Here is a 23,267-nt window from a genome sequence, read left to right as displayed (position 1 = left end):
AAGAATATGACTCTTCTATACATGTACGAGTAATTTTAATCCGTAGAACAAGAAAGTATTACTTGGACTAGGTGTGATGTAATTAGCCTAGTGGGGGCATCCACATATACCATGTTCTGAACCAAGTGGGTATAAGATGAGTGAAAGGAACGAGACACGACTCACTGTAGCTGTTGAAGGTTTAGAATTAGTTCTGAGATCAACTATAATTTCTAGTTAATTGGGGATCATAATATACTACTAGGTGTCACTCGTAATCATTCCATAATTAGGTAGTTAATTATGGATGATCAAGATAAATCGAAAACCTAGGTCACACACACTACGAGTCTCTAAAAGACATAAAACAAGTTAGAGAATATAATTCTTAGATCAAAAAATAAATATTTGATTAGATTATACATAAGACAAATATAAAAATATTTGTCGAAACGGAAGCTCAGAAGGGTAACATATCTTATGAAAGAGTTGGACCCTATTTGGTTTAGTCATGAACCAATTTGGTTTAGCCATGAACCAACTTGATTTAATTGTGAACCAAACCAATGGATTAATGGGCTAATTTTTGGTTAAGCCATAATGGGTTGGATTTAGGTTTTCTAATCTAACTCATTAAAGAGGACTATATATTGATATGGTTAAGAGAGAATTAATAGACAATTTATTATTGGCTTGATTAGGTTTTGACAATCTAAACTCAATACCTCTCTCTCCCTCTCCCTCTCCCTCTCACTTGTCACCGATCACAATAAGAGGGTCTCCTCTTGTTGTCGTGAGCCACCCAAAGGAAGATCTTCCTTTTACTTCTTCTTTCTCTTCTCGATCCTTCTCCTTCGCTCATCGCTAGTACCTTTCGAAGGCAAAGCTTATTCTCTTGGAGTTATCTTGATGAGCTCGGAAGGGATATTGATAGAGGCCAGGTTCGATAATGTCACAAAAGGTTGATGTCCTTCTCGTTACAGGTCATCCATAAGGTATACCTAGAATAATTGTTATTCAATTTCATTTTGTTTTATGATCTTGTCCGTGTGATTGTATCTTGCATGTATGTGGTGTGTGTGATGTAATAAATTAGTTTATTTATCGTTAAGTCTTCCATTATGCATGTTTACGAAACATATTTTTAGAACACACCGCATCAGACATATCCCAACACATACTCTACATGTGTATACACTACAGAGTATAGATACCCAAAGACAAGACTATATATGAAATTATCAGTGTAGTTGGCACCAATTGTCAAACCTAAGCTTTGATGAATGACAAATGGATTAACGTTAGATGTTGTGTGATCTAACCTTGTTACCAAGTGTGTAGGAATTGATGGGTCTAGTTGACCTAACACAGGCTGAAGTCCATTTAGGTGTGAGGACCTTAAAACTAGCATGAAGTCTAGATAGGTCAAGGAGTGACCTAATATCTTGCAGGAAGTCCAACTGGATCTGCATGACCTGACAGTTGGCTGCAGTCCATTTGGGTCAATGGACCTGACAACTAGCAAAAAGACCTGTTGGGTCAGGAGGCAAGTCAAGTAACTACAAATGATAAGTAAGGTAAGCACTGGAGGAGAGTGATCCAGTAAGGACAAGTTCTAGTAGGGACTATAGGCGTCGATCCAACATAGATCCATTTTGGAAATCTAGGTTGAGACCAAGACTAGATCCTAGTCTAGATAAGGCATGATCTAACTCATAAATATATATAAACTATTTATGTATGTATTTTTCTAACTCTGTGATGTAGAGACAGATGTAGATCTTTGAATTTTGCATATGTGGCAACTAATAGAGCTTAATTCTGAGTTCAGAGTAAAAAAATGAGTTTTGGAAGATTATTGTGTCGAACTAGCTGAGGGAAGGCACCTCGAAGTGTTGGTGGCACCTCAGAGCTCAATGAGGGTGCCATTGAGCGGATAAGGTAGCAGGCTTCGTTAAGGACGAGGAGCTACTTCTTCGGGGATGAGTTTTGAGGTTGAAGTTGCCTCTAGTGGCATTGGAGGTGCCCCCAATGTTCTATAAAATGGAGGTTCGACCAGTTTTCAACAAAAAACATATATACGCGATTATTTGAGATTCCGGCTTCTCCGACTTCATTTTCCCTTTGTGCTATGACTATGCTATGCTCTACTACTGTTGAGAAGTCATCCGACACCGAGCTTGATCCGATAATATTCAAGTGTTGGGTAATGAAAGTTTTTAATTAAGTGCTTAATTACTACATAAAGGAAAGTGTAGATTGTTACACTTATCCTTAATTTTTTATTGTACTCGATTCCCTCTTTCGGTGGTTTCGAAAGAGGTTTTTAGTGGATTGCCCGTCAATATGATCCAAGAAATCATGGGCCTTGAAGTAGGAGTCGTTAAAAGTTGCAAACTAAGTAACCGACCGTGTCTTGTGTTTTTACTTTTATTTAGTTTTTCCACTACACTTTTTATTAAGTTTTTAAAAAGGACTCTATTTTTAAAACCACGTTATTCACCCCCCCCCCCTCCCCTCTCATGCACGTAATGATCCTACATAAATAACTAGAGCATCTCTAAGGTCAAGCACGTAAGTATCAAGCATGGATAAATACAAGTGGATTTAAGGTAAAACAATCTAATCCATCAAACAAAAATAATCATATACTAAGTTTAATAAACTAAAGAGGCCAAGAAAGAAGTACTCGCCTCAATATAACTCGACAGAAATAACCCCTATGTCACGCTGCTTGTCGCAAATCACTATCCTGCATTCACATGTGTAATTATCTAATTACATATGTTATAAATAGCTAAATCTTATTCTGAAACAAGTAGTTACTCATAATTTTCTTAATTAAATCTTATTTATCCCCTCATTAACCCTAATCTAATCCATCCAAATAATTAGATTAGGTTCAACCCAACATCAACCCTAATCATTGCACAACTAAAATTAAATCTAGTTCATACACAAAATTACCTCCATGACTTACCCAAATCCGATTGCCCAAGTATTGATTCATAACTGGACAAAATCTGCTACCAGAAATTATGGCTGAGGATTGTGAAGTTGCTGCCCAACAGATCAAATGCCCTCAAGATAGAGATTTGGTTGCTATCCAATAAATATGATGCCCCAAGGTCATCAATCCAACATCCAACCCCTAAATTTGCCGCTAGGATTGAGTGATTACATTAGGTATAGTAGTAGAGCAATCCAGTGATTAGGCGGCGATAGTGAGGAAGAGGGAAAAACAACATTGATCCAGGCTAGGGTATGACTTAAAGCAGAAGGTGACTGATGATTGGTGGCCGAAGGTAGGGATGTAATGGTCGGCGGCCGGTGCTAGGTCAAAATGGTTGCCTCGATTGAAAGCAAAGGGAGACTTCGATGCTGCCAGGATGGGCTCAACACTATGAATGGGTGATGTCGCTCTAGTGTGAGGAGGCAGTGGTGATCCATCGGCACTGACGCTCAATGAGGCAGCGGAGTAATGGTGGCATGAGCACACCATGGAAGAATTTGACCACTGCTCCTGCCACAAGAATTTGGCCACCGCTCTTGTTGTAGCTGTGTCCCGCACTGATCCATGGTACAAGTCAATGGAGGGGCAGCTAGACAAGTGTCTCTCTATCTCAATGGATGACACCAGTGATCGGACGGTGGCATCGACAGAGACGCGTGAGGTTGGCGCCAGATTGAGAGGAAAAGAGGGGAATCAGGAGATGAAGCTTAGGTAAGTAATGTTTATACTTAGATTTTGATTAAGTTAACTTAGGTTAAATGATTTCAACTTTAGGTTAATTTATCTAAATAGACTTTCTTTTAGCCCAATAGATTCATCCCTTCAAATGTGTCATACGAACTCTGTTTAAATCTAAAAAAATTTCTAAAAAATTCATAAGGCTACTTCTCTAATAACACTTATTATTTAATTATTATTTATTTGTCATATCTTACATTCTTCTTACTAATAAAAATTTGATCTCCAAATTTACTACTCAACTAAGGAATTTTCACCCAAAGGTAATAACAAAGCAACACACTCATATACTAGTCCATCCTTGTATTATGAACCAATCTCCAACCATGAGAGGCTTAAGGTTCCCTTATGAAACCACATGATGATCTACTTCCAAGTAGATAGTGATGACTCTGTGAGTTATGAGCTCACGCGAACTTTTTCTACGCTGATATTTCTACCTATTGTAGTAAGCAAAGTCTACCTTTGAAATCCATATCACACATTATTAGCAGATCCCTCAACGTCTATATAGTGTACTCAAACTATCCATCTGTCTAAGGGTGGAAGTTATACTAAAGTGGAGCTTCATACTCATAGCCTACTATAAACATTGCCAGAACCATGAGGTAAATCATGGATCTCTATCCTATATGAAACTCAGATGTAAACTATGAAGTCTGATAACCTCTCTGTAGTATAACTCTGCTAAGCAATCCAAAGGGTCTGCCCTATAAATTAGTAAAAAGTGAGAAAATTTAATCAACCAATTAACGATTACCCAAATTACATCACATCCTCTCCGTGTCCTAGGTAATCCCACAACAAAATCTATCATAACATGGTCCCATTTTCATTTTAGTATCTGAATCTACTAAAACAATCCTGTTGGTCTTTGATGTTCAACTCAGTTTTTGATGTTCAACCTCCACTTGCTGTCATACTAGACATCAAGCTATAAAATCCGTGATGTCTTTCTTCATATTGTTCTACGAATATAATGCTTTAAATCTCTATACATCAGGTACCACCCGGATGTAGTGCAAATCCAGATTGATGTGCTTACTAGAGTATCTCCTCTTAGACGGAATGTGACCTAGGAACACACGTCTCCTACTATAACAAAGAATCTCATTCTCATCACATGAAAACTCTGTCTGCTGTCCTGAGACTACTCTACTACATAAAAGCTACAGATGTTGATCACTAGCTTGCGCCATCTAAATCTGCTCAAGAATAGGTGATTGTGCAACCATGGACTCTATAGTCTATCGCTCTATCTGTCTCTAATATACCAATCCCAAATTAGAACTCTACACTAATTCTATAATCATAACTTGATGACAAGCCAAAACTCCTCGAGATTCCCTACTCAAAGCATATTAGCTTTCTCTAAATGGTAGTTAATTTTACAGTCATAATCCTTCCAAAATTCTTATGTGCGTAGATCATATACACTTTTATGCATACTTTGACACACATTCACATACTTTATTTATGCTTGATTTGTACATTTCTACACCTCTTATTATACTTTAAGCATAATTACTCTTCTTTGTCGAAGATCTGCTCTTTGTGTATTTTTCTACTTATAGGAACCACTTATGGGGTAAAAATGGTGCTTATAGATGATTCAGAGAACAAGCGAAGTAAAAGGGCTTGCCCTTGTGAAGTTCACACGGTCATGCCACTTAATAGAGGTGGAGAAGGTTCTGGCCCTGTGAATCCACATGGCCATGTCAAGAAGCAGAGGAGGAGATTGCCACAGCCGTGTGAAGCCACACGGCCATGTGGCCTTCGAGAGCAGGAGAAGACTGTGACCGTGTGAATCCACACAGCCATGTAGATCATCCAGAGATTAAGCAAAACACGACTGTGTGACTCGACACAGCAGTGCCACCTGCCCAGAGATCAAGCAAACCATGGTCGTGTGGATGCCACATGGCCATGGCACGGGTCGTGCCAGGCCCGTGCCCAACACTATTTAAGAGGATCTCTTCCCCTTTCTAAGAGGAGGAAGGTTTTCCCTTTGAGAGATCCATCTTGGTGATAATATATGTTCCCAACGCTCTCCATTTGACGATCCGAGGTTGTTTCCATCATCACATTGACTCCGGAAGCAAAGGATTAAATCCGAAGATCACTTGACGCAATCGGATAAGCATTCTTCTCCCTTCCTCTTCTAGTTGGGTTTGGATGCTTTCAATTCTTATGTCTTTGGAGTCTTCCCTTCATGCCATGGAGTAGATCTATTGTTCTAGGATTAAGGAAGTAATTGTGATATAAATTGATATAAGAACTCATGGATATTAATTACTCCCTACATCTTAAATCTAGAGAATCTACTCCATGACAAGAAGAAATAACCAAAATATATGAATAATAATATTCTTACAATCTAAATCTATGAATATAGGAAAGAAATGCTTAGCGATGTGTTGTCGATGTCTTTGGGATGAGTCTCCATACTCCGAAGGTGGATAAATCATCGTGATGGCTCTTGGATGAGGTTATATGGTTTTCCCTAAGGGAAGAACCATTCCCCCAAGGAAAGGGGTGGATCCCCAATCCCATATCTCTCAAAAGGGGAGAAATTATCCTTTTATAGCTAAGAGATATAGCCCCGGCTCCACACCACATGTCGTACCTAAGAGGCACGACCATGGTGTGTATACCGCGAGAAGGAGGCATGGTTGTGCCTCTCAAGCATAGCCAGCCCATGGAAATCTCTAGAAAAGGATGCACGACCGTGCCTCTTCGGCAAGGTTGGGCCATGAGAAGCTCTGGAAAAGGAGATATGGCTATTCCTCTAAGCACGACCTACTCATGGAGCCTGCTGAGATGAAGCACGGTCGTGTCCCTAGAACATAGACCTGGCATTAATTTGGTTGGAGCAAGACATGGTCCTGCCTTTGGGCATGGTCATGCCATGGGTTCTACTAGGTAAGGCTCTGGGAGGTCCTGGGAGACATGGTCGTGTCATGTCAGTTGATGAAACACAACTATGACAAGGGGCACAACTATGTTTGTTGTTTTTCCTCTAAAGTTACTTCAATGTTCATTTTTGTTCTATTTTCACTCCAAAGTGCACCCTATCAATGAAAATACACAAAGAACATATTTTCTAACAAAAGAGTAATTATGCTGATATAATGATAAAATAAGGTGCGATAATATAAATCATGCTCAAAAAATGCAAGTAAATATGTATCAAATAATGCATAAAACATATATAATCTATGCACATCAAACACCTTCCCAATTGAGGGAGCAGTAGGTGTCGATCTTACCTAAAATTTTAGTAAAATTTAAAAATTAGGACCAGACAATCATGAGACTGTCTAAATAAGTATATACTTATATTTTATATTATATTATGTCTATTGTCTTAACTCTGTGATATAGAAAATCAAAGCTAGAATTAAGGCATTCCAACCTAGAATGGTTCCAGGTGCCCGGAGGTCCGAGCAATAACAAGGATCCAGGCGCCTGAAATTACTTGAATCCATCCACGCAAGCAGCTAAGTTGGCATACTCTGGTTGGATAGCACATATCAAACTCTATGCACCTCTAGGAACTGAGAATGGATAGAGGAGACTTGGATAGAGTTTTACTAAGGTGCAGTTATGTCAATGGTCAAGAACCCGAAATGAATCCAAGCACTTGGAAGTGGATAATCGTCGACGGAGTCAGATCAGATCAGGTCGACTCCAGGCGCCCAGAAGGGATCCAAACGCCCGGAATGCCCTATAAAAGAAAGCTTCAACCAATAGCTCGGTAACCATTCTTCTACGCTCCAACAACACTCATGTTGCTCCAAAACTCTACTATAATGCCAAAATGCAACTCCGACAACAACCTTCAAGTCATCACTCCTTTTGATTGTCGGTACAATTATCTTTCTTTTAAGCTTTGTTTCATTACTTGTAATAAGATATATTGTACTTATCAAGCTTATAGTGAATTGGTTGATGAAAGTAATCAACGAGTACGGGCCTTAGACTAGCAGTCGCCAAGCTATGAACCAAGTAAAAAAGAAAGGTGTTAGTCTTTTGTGTATATTTTTGTTTCTTTATTTTCGTTGCTTATTCTCATATTTTTTGAAAAAAAAATTAAAAAAGAGTATTCTGATTTGACCCCCCAAGTTATTTATTTAAAAATTACCATAAGCAAGTTCACGCTTGGGTCAAAATATTTGAATATGATGATTGGAACCAGACATGTTGCTTACAACAAGATTGGACTTGGACTTAGCTCAAATCAAAATCATGTTTCTTACCTTACCTTAGTCAAAAGAAATGATAAAATAAGATTTCTTAGGTTTCAAAATCATGCTTAGTTAACCAAGTAGAAAATAACCATCATTGGGTATCCAAACACCATATTCATGTGATAAATGCTAACGTTTCCTATACAACCCCAATTGAAAAATTGAAATCTGTTAGAGCTCTAATATGGTGATAAAGAGGGGTCCCATCAAAGATAGGTCAAAACAAGGAAGACCGGCTAACGTGAAGGTCAAAGTCAAGGTAAAAGGACGTTATCCACAGATCAGGTGAGGTCGGCCGTTCGGTTAAGTTATGGCTGGACTAGCAGCACACCTGAACGGATGAGCAGGGCCAAGCTGATAGCATAAAGTTATGAGATAAATAGATAGTACCTCCCTCGGCCATCATCCTTGCCGAGTGGGCGGCACATCTGTTCAGGGAGGAGCCCTCCGATTATGGAAAAGCTAAGTGAAAGGAGATTGCTCTGTGCAACACAGCCGAGCAGGGCGTGTCCCTATCGAGTGGCTACCAGTCGGCTTACAGCGGCACCTGCCTACGTATCTCCTTGTACCCTTTTAGAGATTTGTGACAATGATAACAGAGCATGTTCCACGAGCAAATCGTACGATAGAAGCTTCCAGCCTATCACATCAAGGATTTGCATGCTTGCTTAAGGAAGGGTGTCAAGGACACTTTTGGACTTGTCTTTTCCTTGGACACTTGGGAAAATATGCGCCCGCTTTGAGATGTATGAGAAGACACTACAATGAAGCTATAAAAGGGGAGTTCCCATCTACAGGCGAGGGTATGCGCAACTTTGTGATTCTACATGCTCCTTGTCATTGCATTCTCATTACTCCCCACTTCGTTGGAAACTTACTTGAGCGTCGGAGAGCTAACGTTACGAACCCCTTCCTGACACGGCACTAACGCCTCTTGTGTCGTAGGACCATGTGGAGTCTTCACTTTGTCAACCTTCGAGCCACATCCCCATCTTGTCATCTTCTCTGCTTTTAGACAAGAACAAGCTCCAACATAGGGGAAGCTAAATATTTGAACAGTTAGACTAGGATCATTTCAAACCATGTTTTCATTTCAAAATTATCATATTTTATCTTCATCAAAATCATGGATATATTACATGCTCAGCTTATGAGTCAGTAGACCCCACCTTCTAACCAAACCAATTTATCATAGAATTTTTTGATACTACAATTATTTATCTCATTATTAGTTGAATGTTATTCTTTCTATTTATACTTGACTTATGGTTTACTTTTTTGACTATGATTTGTTGGTTTAACTTGACTTGGATTCTACTATTCATAACTTGAGTTGAATTCTTAGCTTGGTTTGCACTTTTCTAGATTACATAAGTATTATCTTATTTGATTAATCTTTCTTTAACTTTGATCTGACTTGAATCCATGCATAGTTAAATTATCTTTGTTAATTACCGCAATATCAAACTTGACTATATATCATACTTTATTTGCAGTTTAACATATTTTTTTGATATATGAAAAAGGGGAAGAGAGATTAAAAGAAAAGATAAAAATATCAAGTGTTTATTAACTTCCAATTTAATCTCTTATCTAATTAATGGGGAGCGATAATTAAAGAAGGGGTATATTTCATTTATTATATTCATGTATGACAACACTTACCCTATTTTGCTTAATTATTTCATATATTAAATATAAATTCCAATTTATATTTTGATTATTGATTCTTAACTTTAACTTAGTTTTTATATTATCAAAAGGGAGGAGATTGTTGAAGCTGGGTTTACCCAAAGTTTTGATATATGATTAAGGTTAAAGTTAGGTTAGCTGTGATCTAACCAATTGTGTCAAGTTTACAAGTGCAGAATACTTGACAGGTGTTAAAGTCTTGGTTGTGAATCAGATAATGACTAAGTCCTAGTGGATCTAGACATCTAAAGTCTTGATTGAGAATCAGGCATAAGCTAAGTCTTGGTTAGAGACCAAGCAATAAATTTCTAGCTATAGGCTAGATGAATCAAGTCCAAGTGATTAAGGTTTGGCAGACAAAATTCTTAGCTAGAAGTTAGGTGAATCAAGTCTAAGTGATTAAGGCTTGGCAAGTAAAATTTATAGCTAAAAGCTAGGTGAATTAAGTCTAAGTGGTTAAGGCTTGACAAATAAGTCTAAGTGGAAGCAGCTAGGAGCTGTGGCTTGGCAACTCAGTCTAGATGAGTGAACTAGAGGCTGAACATCTAGACTCAACGTAAGTGCAAGTAACTTTATATTTTATATCTTACTCATTACGTATAACAATTATAGGAAAGAATGTTCGACGGTTCTAAGCAGCCGAATGGAGTTTGGTGGCGACTGGCTAGTGATTACTCTCAATGAAAGAATTTCGAATATAAGTTACATGCTTAGAAATAAGAATTACAATTTATATTTGTTGCGTGTCTATACTTCTAGTTTGATTGATCAACCTGCATGTTTAAACTGTTAGCTAAATCTATTGTATATTTTTATTACCTTTGTTTTACTTGATTGAATCCGTCTAAGTTTATTTTATTTTCACTATACTTACTCTAATTGATTCAACTACTTTAATTACTATATGCTCATTTTTTTTTAAATTTGTAATGTTATTCACCCCCTCCATCGTCGATTCGATCCTACACACTACTAATGATAATTACATAAGAAATCAAGTTCTCAAAACCATATCGGGTGGGTGGTTTTATGGTACCTCTAGACATGTCTCCAACTATAATTAGATGCTCTATGTGCTTTGAGTTAACACTATCAAAACCACGGGTTTCTAGCTCCACTTGCACAACATTCTTATCATTGTTGTGATTTTTGAGTATATGTTTCTCTTCTCCCTAAGTACACTATAATATGACTCTTTCATCAAATATCACATCTTTGTAGATCACCATCTTGTTTGTCATAGGATCCTAAAGCTTGAAGTCTTTCACCCTTTTTTAATAACCTAGAAAAATATATTGTCTTGACTTCACATCCAGCTTTGCTTTGACTTCACTAGAAACGTGCATGTAGGTTGGACATCCAAACACTCTCGGATGATAATAATCAATTGAATTACCTGTCTACAACTCCTCTGATACTTTGTTATCTAGTGCTACTCTCAGTGACCTACTGATCAAAAAACACACCATGTTTATTGCCTCTACCTAGTAGTTCTTTACAAGCCCTACATTTAATATGAGACATCGATCTCTCTCAATTATTATTCTATCCATCCTTTCTACTACACTATTTTGTTGTGGTGTCTTGCAAATTGTGAAGTGTCTATTGATACCATATTATTCATAAAATTCTTATAACTTTGAATTTGTGTACTTAGTACCATTGTCTGATCTGAGATATTTAACTTTCCTTCTAGCCTAATTCTCTACTTCAATTTTTCACATTTTGAACTTTGAAAAACTTTTTAACTTGTGATGCATAAAGTACACTCAAACTTTCCATAAGTAATCGTTGATGAAACTCACAAGATACATATGTCCTCCACGTGATGCTACATTGGATAGACCCTAGAGGTTTATATGAATATAGTTTAGAATTTCCTTTATCTTGTGTGTACTATCTTGAACTGCACTCTACTTTGTTTTCCAAGAATAAATAGTTACAGAAGTCAAGTTTGCATGTTTTGATGCCCTTCAATAAACCTCTTTTATTAAGTTCCAGTATCCCACATTCACCGATATGATCCAGCCGCAAATGCCACAAGATTATATTATTTGATTTAGATTTTACAATGGCAGATGTACCTACAACTATGATACCTAGTAATCATAGATATTTCCTACTAGTTTCTATCCTTTCATCACCATTAGAGTACCTTTACTGACTTTCATTACTCCACATATAAATTTGACAACAACCACTGCCATCTAGTATTCCCAATGAAATTAGGTTTTTTCTCAGATCTAGTACATGTCTAATATCACATAATATTTTGACCATACCATCAAACATCTTTATTCTGACATTTCCTATTCCAATGACTCTACAACAAACATCTTTACCCATCATAACAGAACCAAGGTGTTGAATCAATTCTTGTTATGTGTCATGTGATAAGAACCTAGGTTCCAAGAATCTATTAATTGCTCCGAACTAAACAAAACAAAAAATATATCACCATCATTGCTCTTTGCATTTTCTTCTTCCACTATGTGTGTAGACTTCGATGAATCATCTTTACTCTTTGCATTAGCTTTCTTTTCTCTGGGCAATCTCTCTTGATATGACCATTTACTCCGCCCTTGTAGCATGTCATTTCCTTCTTTTTTTTCTCGATTTAGATCGAGTCTTATTATTGTTGCTCGACCCATATCAAGTATTGTTCCTGTAGGTGCAATTAGCACTAATGGTCAAACTTACGTTTTGATGAATGATAAATGGATTAAAGTCAGATATTATGTTGTCTAATGATCTTTCCAAGTGTGTAGGACTTAACGGGTCTAAAGGACCTAACATCAGGCTGAAATCCAGCTAGGTCTGTTGGACTTGATAGTTGGTGGAAATTCTAGATAGGTCAAGGAATGACCCGATATCTGGCCGGAAGTTCAGCTGAGTCTGTGGGACCTAACAATCGGTCGAAATCTAGTTGGGTCTGTGGACTTAACAACTGGTAGGAGGATATAGTGGGTCAAGAGATAAGTCAAGTGACTATAACTGGTAAGTGAAGGTAAGTCACTAGAGGAGAGATCCAGTGAGAATAAGTCCCAGTGGGATAATAGGCATGGTCCAGCTTAGAGTTATTTCGGATGTCTAAGTTGAGATCATGACTAGATCCTAGTCCTGGGAAGACAGGATCTAAGTCATAAATTAATCATATTTTTTTAATATGCTAACTCTATTTTACAGGGTGATTTTTATTGCTTGGACTAATGTATTTTGTAGAAAATCAAAATTACAAGGGGCTCTAGGCGCCCGAAAAGGGGTTGAAGGGGTAACTAGCCAAGCTAAGGTGGTGCATGTTGATTGGCCAACATACATCACAGTCTAGGCGCCCAAACTGGTCTGGACTCTCGGAGTTGGATAGATTTTTCATAGATAGAGTTTCGCCAAGGTACAGTCATGTCAGCGGTCCAGGTGCCAGAGGATGGTCCAAGCGCCCGAAATTTACTATAAAGAAGCTTCGAATAGTAGCCTCACAACATCAATTGCTCCAACTTTTGTACTCACACACTACTTCGAGAAGCTCTCCATGATACCAAAGAGTCACTCCGACAATCGATACTCAATCTAATACTCTACTTGTTTTCAATACATTTTTATTTATTGTTATGTACTTAAAGTCATTGCATCTATTCGATATTATAGTGGATTGCCCAACGAAAGCATTCAGCGAGTACGGGCCTTGGAGTATGAATCATTGAAGGCTCCAACCAAATAAAAGAAAAAGTGTTAGAGCATTCACATCGATTACCCTATTCAAAGATTTTATCTTAAATTTTAGATAGGATAGCTAAAAAACCTTTACATCAGCTACCCTATCTATTCTCTAAATTATGCATTTATGAATAGTACTTTTCTAAATTTAAAGAATGGATTTCATTCCCTAAATATTATAAAGGAGAGAGAAGAAATATGGAAGTTAATATATGATGTGTTAAAAAGTGAATATCTAAATTTAATAAAGTAACTTTTTTATACTAAATTATGCATTTTGGATAAGGAAGCTGATGTAGATGCTCTTAACATTGTTTCTTTTCTCTTCCATTGTGTATTCTTTGTTTTCTAACAAGTAAAAAAAGTGACTAACACTATTTACGCCCCCCCCCCCTAGCTCTTTATGATCCTACAGTTCCTACCATGTTCCTAGTTATCTCTCACCACAAGTCTTTCACCTTGTGAATTCTCATCATTGGCTTTCCTCCCCTTATGAAAACCCAACAAAGCACTTGTGACTTTCTCCAATTTTAGATTTTCCTTTCCTCACATCAGGGTCATAACCAAATTCTCGTACGTAGGAGATGACGGTAGAGAATTCAACAACATCAGCGTCTTGTCTTCATCATATCACCCCATTTCAAATCACTTACGATCTAATTAAATATGATGATATGTTAGCTCAGATCTGTGTTCTTTGACATCTTAAGTTCAAACAATTTTTGCTTAAGATAGAGGTTGTTTGTCAATGATTTGAACATGTATTGGCTTTTTAATTTCTATCAAACTGTCACCAGTGATTTCTTATTCATAACATGATACATCACATCATCCATTAGACAAAGTCTAATCATTGCCACTATCTTTGTCGGTAGCTCCTCTCAATATGCCTTTTCCAGACCATCTAATTTCTTTTTACCTACCACCTTCACCATGCTTTGTTACATCAATAGATCTATAACCCTCATAATTTGTAATTACCAGTTCCATCGAAATTTGCTAGATCATACTTCACAGAAGAAATCTCAGACATAATACCTTGAACTTTGATACCAGTTGTTGAGATTACACCGCAATAATCATGAAGAAATCGCAAAAGAGAAACTGAAGAAAAACGAGAGATAAGAGAAGATAAAGAGTTTAACATGGTTTGGCGATGTACCTACTCCACAAAATACCCAAAGAAAGCTTCAATTAGAATTCCTTGTCTATTTTAAGGTTACAATGATCCTATATATTCAACCCAAGCTATACATGATATTTTGGACCAAAAATACCAAGTAATATAAAAAATCTTGCATCAACTCAGTGCCTCCTTGAGAAACATGACCTAGACTCCCGTATCATATCAGTCGTGTGATGGACCTCTTCGATATGCTCATCAAACCCACAACGATTGACACTGTCTGGTTGTGTCTTCCAGTACAATCATATCCTATGTTGGCTAGATATTAGTCATGTTCAACATCATGCTATTAAAGTGCCAATAAGACCTAATAATAAAATTTGTATCGTGCTAAATTACATAGAACATCCATCGAAAGAGCGTGCGCACACGTGCACATGCACAAACACAGATACAGACATTTCTAAGTATAACATAGACATTTCTAAGTATGTCTTCTCCATAATAAGCTTAACTAGAAAATAAATATAAATACAAATAAGCTATAAAATCTTAGTAAGAGTAGAAGTTGACACATGAAACATAAGTAATGCATATTAGAAGAAAAATTCATTTGGTTAACATTCCATGCTACTAATCTTATATTTTATGAATGATACTCCTATCCCAAAGTTTGAAAAGTATATTGATTGTGATGAATTAATGGATAATTTTTTAATAAAAAATTGATCTAAAAATATTAGATTGATAGACCACCTGCGTACTTTCTAATTTATCATGATATGTGGAAATAATAATAATAAGAAGAAGAGGAGGAGGAGATCACCCACAAATCTAGGATGCAAATGATCCATTTAGAATTTGTAGCACTCCTTTGAAGCGTCGTGACTATCCACAAATCCTACATCACGAGGTAAACAAGTATAAGACATAAGATCAAGAAACAATAGCGAATGTTAAGTTGACAGTTTGAGAATGATACACAAAGTAAACAAGTTGACCGCTTGAGCAAGCCCACAAAAATGGTTAGCTTGTTTACATTAGAGAATAGAAATCGGTCCATCTATACACTTAAATCACACTTGTATATACAACCAAACATTCCTACTCTAACTCTATTTCATGCATCATGGATTAGCAAATTGGTTGACCACAAGGAATCTTTACAGGCGAGAATACAACAGTCAAAGGTGCATGGTCGGAAAGAGAATAGTTTTCGGGCCACATCCCTTGTTCAACTTCTGGTGGGAAGAGGACCGCATTCTTCACATTAAATCCAAAGGCTTGTTGTATCATCCGTGATTCTTTAGTTTCCGATGTTATTTCATCTTTAGCTTGTTCAAAACATTTAGGATTCCAAATTTGCTGCTGCAAATGTGGCATAAATTAAGATATGGTGAAGATGCGTAGTTAAAGTGCTTTGTTAAAAGATGTCTTATGTTTAATACCTGAAACTCCTCAAAATCTACAACACCATTTCGATCGGTGTCAGCTTGAGTCCATAAATCCTTTGTATCTTCAGAACTAAGGCCATGAGGATGGCCGCACAAACCAAGCTGCATTGATTTAGAATATGAGATAAAAGAAATTTGAATTCTTATTAAGATTCTCTAATTATATACCTGATGGAGTGCCTGACAAAAACCTGAGTAGGTGATGAAATAGCCAGGACTGTCCACTTTGAGGAATGCAAATGCATTATCCTCAGTAAGAGAAGCTGCTCGCAGAAGAGACTAAATGAGAGAAGTATTAGTTAGTTTTTATCTTTACAAGAATGAAAAAAAATTTATAAAGAAAAAGCTGAGTTTATAATTTGGCTGTCAATATTTCATTTCATACATAAATTAACAGGGTAGTTAGTCATTTCATACATCAAGTAATCATATTGATGAACATTCATAGATGAATTTTGGTCATACTATGAAATCAAATCCATTAACTTTTGGCCATTGTCGTAATGGGTTCAAGTCACCGAAACAACTTCTTGTAATGTAGGATAAGGATTCGAGCTGTCAATTTGAGTTGAGCTCGTCAAATTGGCCCGCCCCATCAAACAATTCAAGTGGGTTAGATTAAACTTTTAAAATCCATTTAAAAGTAGATCATTCCGCGGTGAGCTCAAGTTGACCCGTGGGTTGAGAAGGATTTTTTTAAAAAAAATTGGATTATGGTTATGGATTTATGGTGATATATGTATTTTGTGCCAATTACATTGGCTAATATGTATAAGTGTGAAATCAGGAATTAAGAATTTTACTGGGAATTTTTCTAGAATAAAACTTATTTATGAATGATTAAATTTAATGAATTGTAGGGATTTTTCTATATATTTTTATTTTGACCTGTCTAACCCACAATCAATCTTGGGATAGGCTAGGTTGGAGAATTTTTTAGCCCGCCAAGCCAGCCCCACCCCACCAAATGATGGGTTTTTTATAGGAGTTTAACAACATTAATAAAGTTGCACGTAATAGAACTAATGTGATCCGATTCTTCCCCAAGACCTCTTCGTATTGGTGGGAGCTTCGCACATCAGATTACTCTTTTTTATTGAAAAATAGTAGATGAAAACTTGACTCAATTGTAATATTTCTATGTTAGTCTATCAGCCAATATCTGTTAATAAACAATATTTTTTATTGAATGTTTCCATCAACTTTTCATAAATCTCCATTAGTTTAGTTTGCAATTGCTTGTGAAATAAGAAGGAAAAAAGAAATGCCAACGTACTCATGGTACAACACATGATTAGAATACTTTATAGGAACTATAAAATATAAAATTTGTGACTTAGACAAACAAACAAACAGATAACTTACCTTAATAAGACCAAAAACAGCTTCATTCCAGCTAGTTCTCAATGGTTTTCTCAACTTGTTGGGATTTAGAAGCCATATGAAGTCAACTCCACAGATGTTCCCACGGTGATTGCGATGGCTAACCCACTGCATTAGGATAGAGGAAAAGAACATTGACTAAAGATTTTGATATTGATAATTTAGCAACCAAGCAATAATTGAATCATAAATTAAGATAACAACCTTGTGAGCATCCACATCGCTGTATCGGTGAGCTGTATCATATGATGACACAAACCCTTGAGACCTAAGAAACTTATAGACATGCCCCCGCTTGCTTCCGTTCCAATCTCTGTAGGATAGTGTGGAAATTGAGTCACCATTTGTTCAAAAGAGAGAGTGATTTGTCCAACAATAGTACTTACCCACAGAGGATAATAGGCATCAAATCGAGATTATGGTCTTTCCGATATGTTTCAATGTACCGAAGAATCTTGTACACCTTGCATTGGCAATCCCAAAAAGCAAGTTATCAGGCTGCAGGTGAAGGAATTGTTGGGGAAAAACTAGTGCCAAAAAGGAGATGTTTACCTGTTGCAAACGAACTATACACAAGCTAAAATCGTGAGGAAATAGCAAATGAGTATTCACAATCAGAATTTGTTGCTGGTCACTGCATTTTTGCCCTTGCCACAAAGCACCATCTGATTCCACATGTAAGAGCTGAGCAACACGATCGCCAAAGTCGTTAAAAAGCAATTCTCGATGGTTTATAATCCTAAGACAGCCCTGGTGCACAGCGGTAAGGAGACCTGGTCACAGATTGAAGATTTCAGTTTAATAGCAATTCAATGTATAGGTATTAGAATATAACAGATTGGAATGGTGAATATATTTATTGGACATTTTCCTTTTTCATAGAATAATTCAGATAAACAAATAAGTTATTAATAATATATATATATATATATATATATATATATATATATATATATTGGAAAGATGAAGGTGAAAAGAACACTGAATAATACAACAACAACCAAAACTTTCATTCTATTAATTAAGTCTATATCCCTCACACCCGTTGACTCTATATTTCAATGAATTTTACAATATTTTCTTTAGTCTCCTCTTTCTCTATTTGTATTTATTATGATCTTACATTGCCTAATTGTAACCTTGATAGCATTACCTTAATAATTTGATAGATCCACACAAAATATTTACTTTTATTTGACATTGGTTAACGCAGCCCTCCTGCTTGGGAGCAACCATGACAGAGTTTATTCATCATAAAAAAAAAAAAGGCTGGCTGTGCATGAAGTTGTTTCCAAGAAGGGTCTATTATATACCCAGCAACATTACCTCTAGGTCACACGGAGTTTAATTACTAGAAACTGAGTTAAATCGTTCATCAAGTAGTAAAAAGATGTAGATTTTTTTAGAAAATAAATGAAGCATAGAACTTTTTAAGAAGAAACAGATTCATTCTCCCTTTTAGCATCATGATCATGTTCGAAGATTCTCATCTAGAAATCATAGAAACAACTAAATCTTTTGCAACCAAGCAGACACTGAGACACAGACTATAGAGAATGTAGCAATTCTCTTCGAAAACATCAGTCAATGCATCAAATTAACGAAAGGGAGCAGAAGCAGCAGTACCAGAATCATACGTACCATCGCCGCGATTGTTCGTCCGGGCAAGCTTGAAACTCACATAGCCAGCATCTCCCAATCTCTTCTCGTACATTTGAACGAGCTCATCGTTCCCCAACCAAACCTCCTAAATCAATCGAGATGCCTCAAACACGATCATATCCAAATCATCGGAAGCTTGTAAAATCGTATCGTACCTGGAGGCAGATTATAGAGGAACGATCGCCCAAGAGCCGGTCGATGATCTTCTCATTCCGGCTCGACCAATATGCCCTGTACTGGCTCTCCCTGCAACTCTGGTCCTGAAATCGAAGAACAAGTCAAGGAGATAAGGAAAAATGAGGAGGATCCCTAAAATCGAAGAACAGCGGTCGGCTACTCACCTCCTTGCTGAGTCGCTTGTAGATTGGCGCCAGAATGTTGAAGGTGGTGCAGGAGACGCAGCGCTCCGAGCCTACCACCGAGCCACGCCCCATTCGCAATCTCTTCTTCTTCTGCTTCTTCTTCTCCTGTCGCTTTCGCTCGTCCATGCCGTCCTTCCTCCGTCCTCGATCCAATGGCAGCGACCAATCAATCAATTCAAGAACGAATTCCAAAGAGAGGTTGAATCCTTCCTTCAATTTGCGAATCAAGAACAAGGGATCCGTCCTCGACAGATCGATCGATCGATCGATATTTATACTCGAAAATTATTATAAGATAGTATTTTTATATTAAAATACGTTTTATTACAAGTATTAAATTGATTTTTTTTTATAAAAGATAGTTTAAAATAATAATATTTTACATATCATATTTTTGATAAATTAGAGTAATTTTATTTTATTATTTCTATAATAATAATATCACAACCGATATAATAATATTAAAATAATATATATATATATATATATATATATATATATATATATATATATAAAGATATTGCTTTGTGATTTTTGTAAAAAAAAAAATACTTTAATTTATATCGAAACTAAAACTTAAAGAAAATGCAGCCGACCAACAAGGCGCTCCCCGTGAGGATCGAGAAGTCGTCGATTCGTGATCCAAATGCTGGAATTGAATAGAGTGATTAGTGGGTGATGTCATCCGCGGTGCACGCCACGATGAAGATGATTAGTGACCCGCCCGCCTGATTAACCGCATTGTTGTGAGACAACATATTATATAGTTACATGACACGTGGCATAATTTTCTTCACCTTAGATTCGAGGTTGGCATCTGAGAAAGGGTGACGTCACCGGCCATGTACGCCACGTTGAAGGTGATTAGTGACTCCGCTCGCTTGATTAACAGCATTGCAAGTGGGACCACCAAAGCATATTATTTTAATTAGAAGACGTCAACGGTAAAATTTATCAGTTGAATCCACTGATCCATTTTTATGAATCAAAAGAGAATACTTTTATATATATATTAATGGAGATTAATAATCTCCATCTATAACATAAGTAGAAATGATCAATTCTCACTAATACATAAAAATAGATTATTTTTGAATCTATAGAATACAGCTGGATTCGATCTCCGTATATAGATTATTTTTGAATCGATACAGCTGGATTCGATCTCCAAATTTACTAGCTCATAAATTCGAGGTTAGCCTCGTCCAGGATGGAGGTGGATGACATCAACGGCAGTGGCCGCCCCGATGAGAGGCTCAAGGCACTGCCCTCGCCTCTCAAAGGGGTGGGGGCCCACTCGAGGGTCAGAGGACCCCACCCCCCTGTGAGGGCGCGATGACTGTCGCGTATTCATTTGCTTACAGAACACGTGGCAGGAATTGGTTGGTCATAAATTTGAGGTTGGCGTCTGGGAAAGAGAACCGGCACGTCGTCTTCCGACACGTGGGCGGTTACTTTCAAAGGGTGGTGGAGATTGGGGAAAGTCACGGACAGCACTAAACCCTGGACGGATAGACGGGGAAAAAAAATTGAGATGATCGGTCCGGCCCCTGGGACAGGTCTAAGTTTCGACCATGAAATATTTATCAGATTCCTACCCTGGAACAGAGGGCGGGACGCGTGTCGAAATCTGGCACCACATGCCAGTGGATTCCTTGAGATCAACGTGTGTGGCTCCTTTGATTCGCAACTCCCGGTCGGAGGATGGACGCGTGTCTGAAATCTAAGAGGAGGCTGTTCAATAAGACGTTGGTAATTACTTATTATAGTAATCATAGAAGATTATGCAAATTATAATTATTGTCAGTCTTTGAAATATTCTAAATTAGAATTATAGTTAAATACTTTTCTAATTTCTAATTTTTAAACATAAGATAACGAAATAAAAAAAATAAAAAGGCACTCTTATTATCATTTTGACAATTTTTAAATATTTAAAAAACATTGTAATATATTTCTTGATTAAAAATACTCCTTTTTTCAATAGAAAACCAACTCAATTTAATTGAAATTATAAAAAAAATATTATTATTCTTTATCAACTTAATCAAATAAATACTCAAACTTAATTAAATTTGCTTCAATTTAGTTAAAATCAATTCAAGATTATTATGATATAGTTACTGATACGTTGTATAAATGTGGGGTTCAATAAGATCACGTAGTCCAAAGTTAAGGAGACGTAGCGATCAGAAGTCAAAAGGACGTGACAGTCAACAGTCGGGAGAAAGGAGTTAGACCACCTCATGTCACTAGTCGCAAATTCCTAGTCGCGTACAAACATAGCAGGGCCCTAGATCTAAGACATATGACGCGGCATGGAGTAGTGTCTGACCTGCCCCGACTGGTCGGGCTTCCTCAGCTCGGGCCACGTAACCAGGTCTGGTACTTTCAGTACAGTAAGACAACTCTCGGTCGATTCTTCAACGATCTAAGCGTGAATGATGGGGCCCTCACCATAGCTCATCCCCCTCATCAAAAATCAAGTCAGGTGGCACACCTGAACGGTCATCCTGAACTGTTCGTAGATAAACTAGGACGGGATAGAAAGCGCTAAGCGACAAACAATGTCAGGAAATCGTAACCTCCTGTCAGAAAATAACTGTCATGCGTTAGGGAATATTCCAGTGGTCTGCTATTACTTGCAAATGGAACCTTCCTTCCACCAATAGGAGACCACTATACACCTTCTCTCACCCGGCAAGCTTTAACACCTGACATTCTCTGACAACATGCAGACTCTGAAGGTACACAACGTCATATAAAAAGGGAGGTCCTCTCCCTTAGCCAGGTAGGCACACATACGCACTCGTCTTCTATAATTCTATTTCCTTCGTACACTGTTCTACAATTCTTTCTCCATCTAAATTGAATCTCAGTTACATAGCATAGAAGTTTCCCAATTCCATAATCGAATATAACACAAACTTATGGGGATTCATGTGGAAGATTTAAACTAGAAATTGATTTATTCATGTAGCCAAAACTAGATGCGCATTATATTTGTTCATAGAATTCAAATGGCACATTCTAGGAAATCATAAACAATTTGCATCTACACTAAATAACTAAACAGGGGGGTTGAAATGCAGAAATCTAAAGGAATCAGATTGCAAGTAAGAAAAAAGAACAGGATTGCAAAAGTAAACTTAAATAAAAAACGAAATGAAAAGAAAATTATCAGATCATCAAATCTGAGCAGGAACATCAACAATTCAAAAATAAAGATAAAGAAAACTAAAACCTAAACATTCCACAAACCGAATCCGGATCAGATCTTCTTCATTCTTCCAGAAAAATAGAGTCACCTCTGAGAATGCCCTTCGGGTGACCACCGGCAAAGAACCAAGCTTTCGGCTAATGCATCCTCTCGATCACAGGCTCTGGGAAACGCCCTTCGGGCTCACGGATTGGATGACACTCACATCGCACGAAGAACGGTAGCTCAATTCTAGAATTTTGCATCACTCGATCGATTGATCAATTCAATTCGAGTTTAGCAGATGGACTGAAGATGGAATGAAATCGGATGCTTTTGGGAAACCCCCTTCGAGTTTCGTTGGCTAATGGAGATCGCAGATCTTGGGGAAACACCCTCTACCTGGATCGCGGACGGGAATCAGAATCGAACTCACATACTGGGGAAACACCTCCGCCGCGATCTAACCTTGGATGATGAACGCGAGCAACTCAATGATCGCCGGCGATGAAGAAGGTAAGCTCTCGGATCTGAAGGTGGAATGGGAACTCGGCGTCGCTGCGAAGAAGATGCCGGAACAGTGGAAAAATCGCGAACAACCAAGCCTGAAGACACACTGTAGCATCTCAAAGCTTTTATATCCCTTTCAAAATTGATCGGATGACTAAGAATTCTTGGAGCTTGATCAACGGCTG

The 23,267-nt window shown here is 37.4% G+C and overlaps 1 protein-coding gene across 2 annotated transcripts; it reads right to left on the bottom strand.

Moving 5' to 3' along the window:
* Positions 1-15,451: 15,451 nt before the first annotated feature.
* LOC122018505 (uncharacterized calcium-binding protein At1g02270-like) lies at positions 15,452-19,630 on the bottom strand. 2 transcript variants are annotated; one of them, XM_042575842.1, is made up of 10 exons: positions 19,353-19,630; positions 19,167-19,271; positions 18,991-19,096; positions 17,902-18,122; positions 17,736-17,812; positions 17,554-17,662; positions 17,332-17,457; positions 16,135-16,245; positions 15,961-16,068; positions 15,452-15,880 (listed from the first exon to the last, which is right to left on the bottom strand). In XM_042575842.1, the coding sequence occupies exons 1-10, from the start codon at positions 19,497-19,499 to the stop codon at positions 15,647-15,649; spliced, it is 1,344 nt and encodes a 447-aa protein (XP_042431776.1). In that variant the 5' UTR covers positions 19,500-19,630; the 3' UTR covers positions 15,452-15,646. The 2 variants fall into 2 exon arrangements, with proteins under 2 accessions (XP_042431776.1, XP_042431777.1); XM_042575843.1 differs by having other exon boundaries at positions 15,452-15,877.
* Between the last annotated feature and the right edge of the window lie 3,637 nt (positions 19,631-23,267).

This window comes from Zingiber officinale, chromosome 9A (genome assembly GCF_018446385.1).
Source record: "Zingiber officinale cultivar Zhangliang chromosome 9A, Zo_v1.1, whole genome shotgun sequence".
Taxonomy (NCBI): Eukaryota; Viridiplantae; Streptophyta; class Magnoliopsida; order Zingiberales; family Zingiberaceae; genus Zingiber; species Zingiber officinale.
This window is presented reverse-complemented; position numbering and strand designations above follow the sequence as displayed.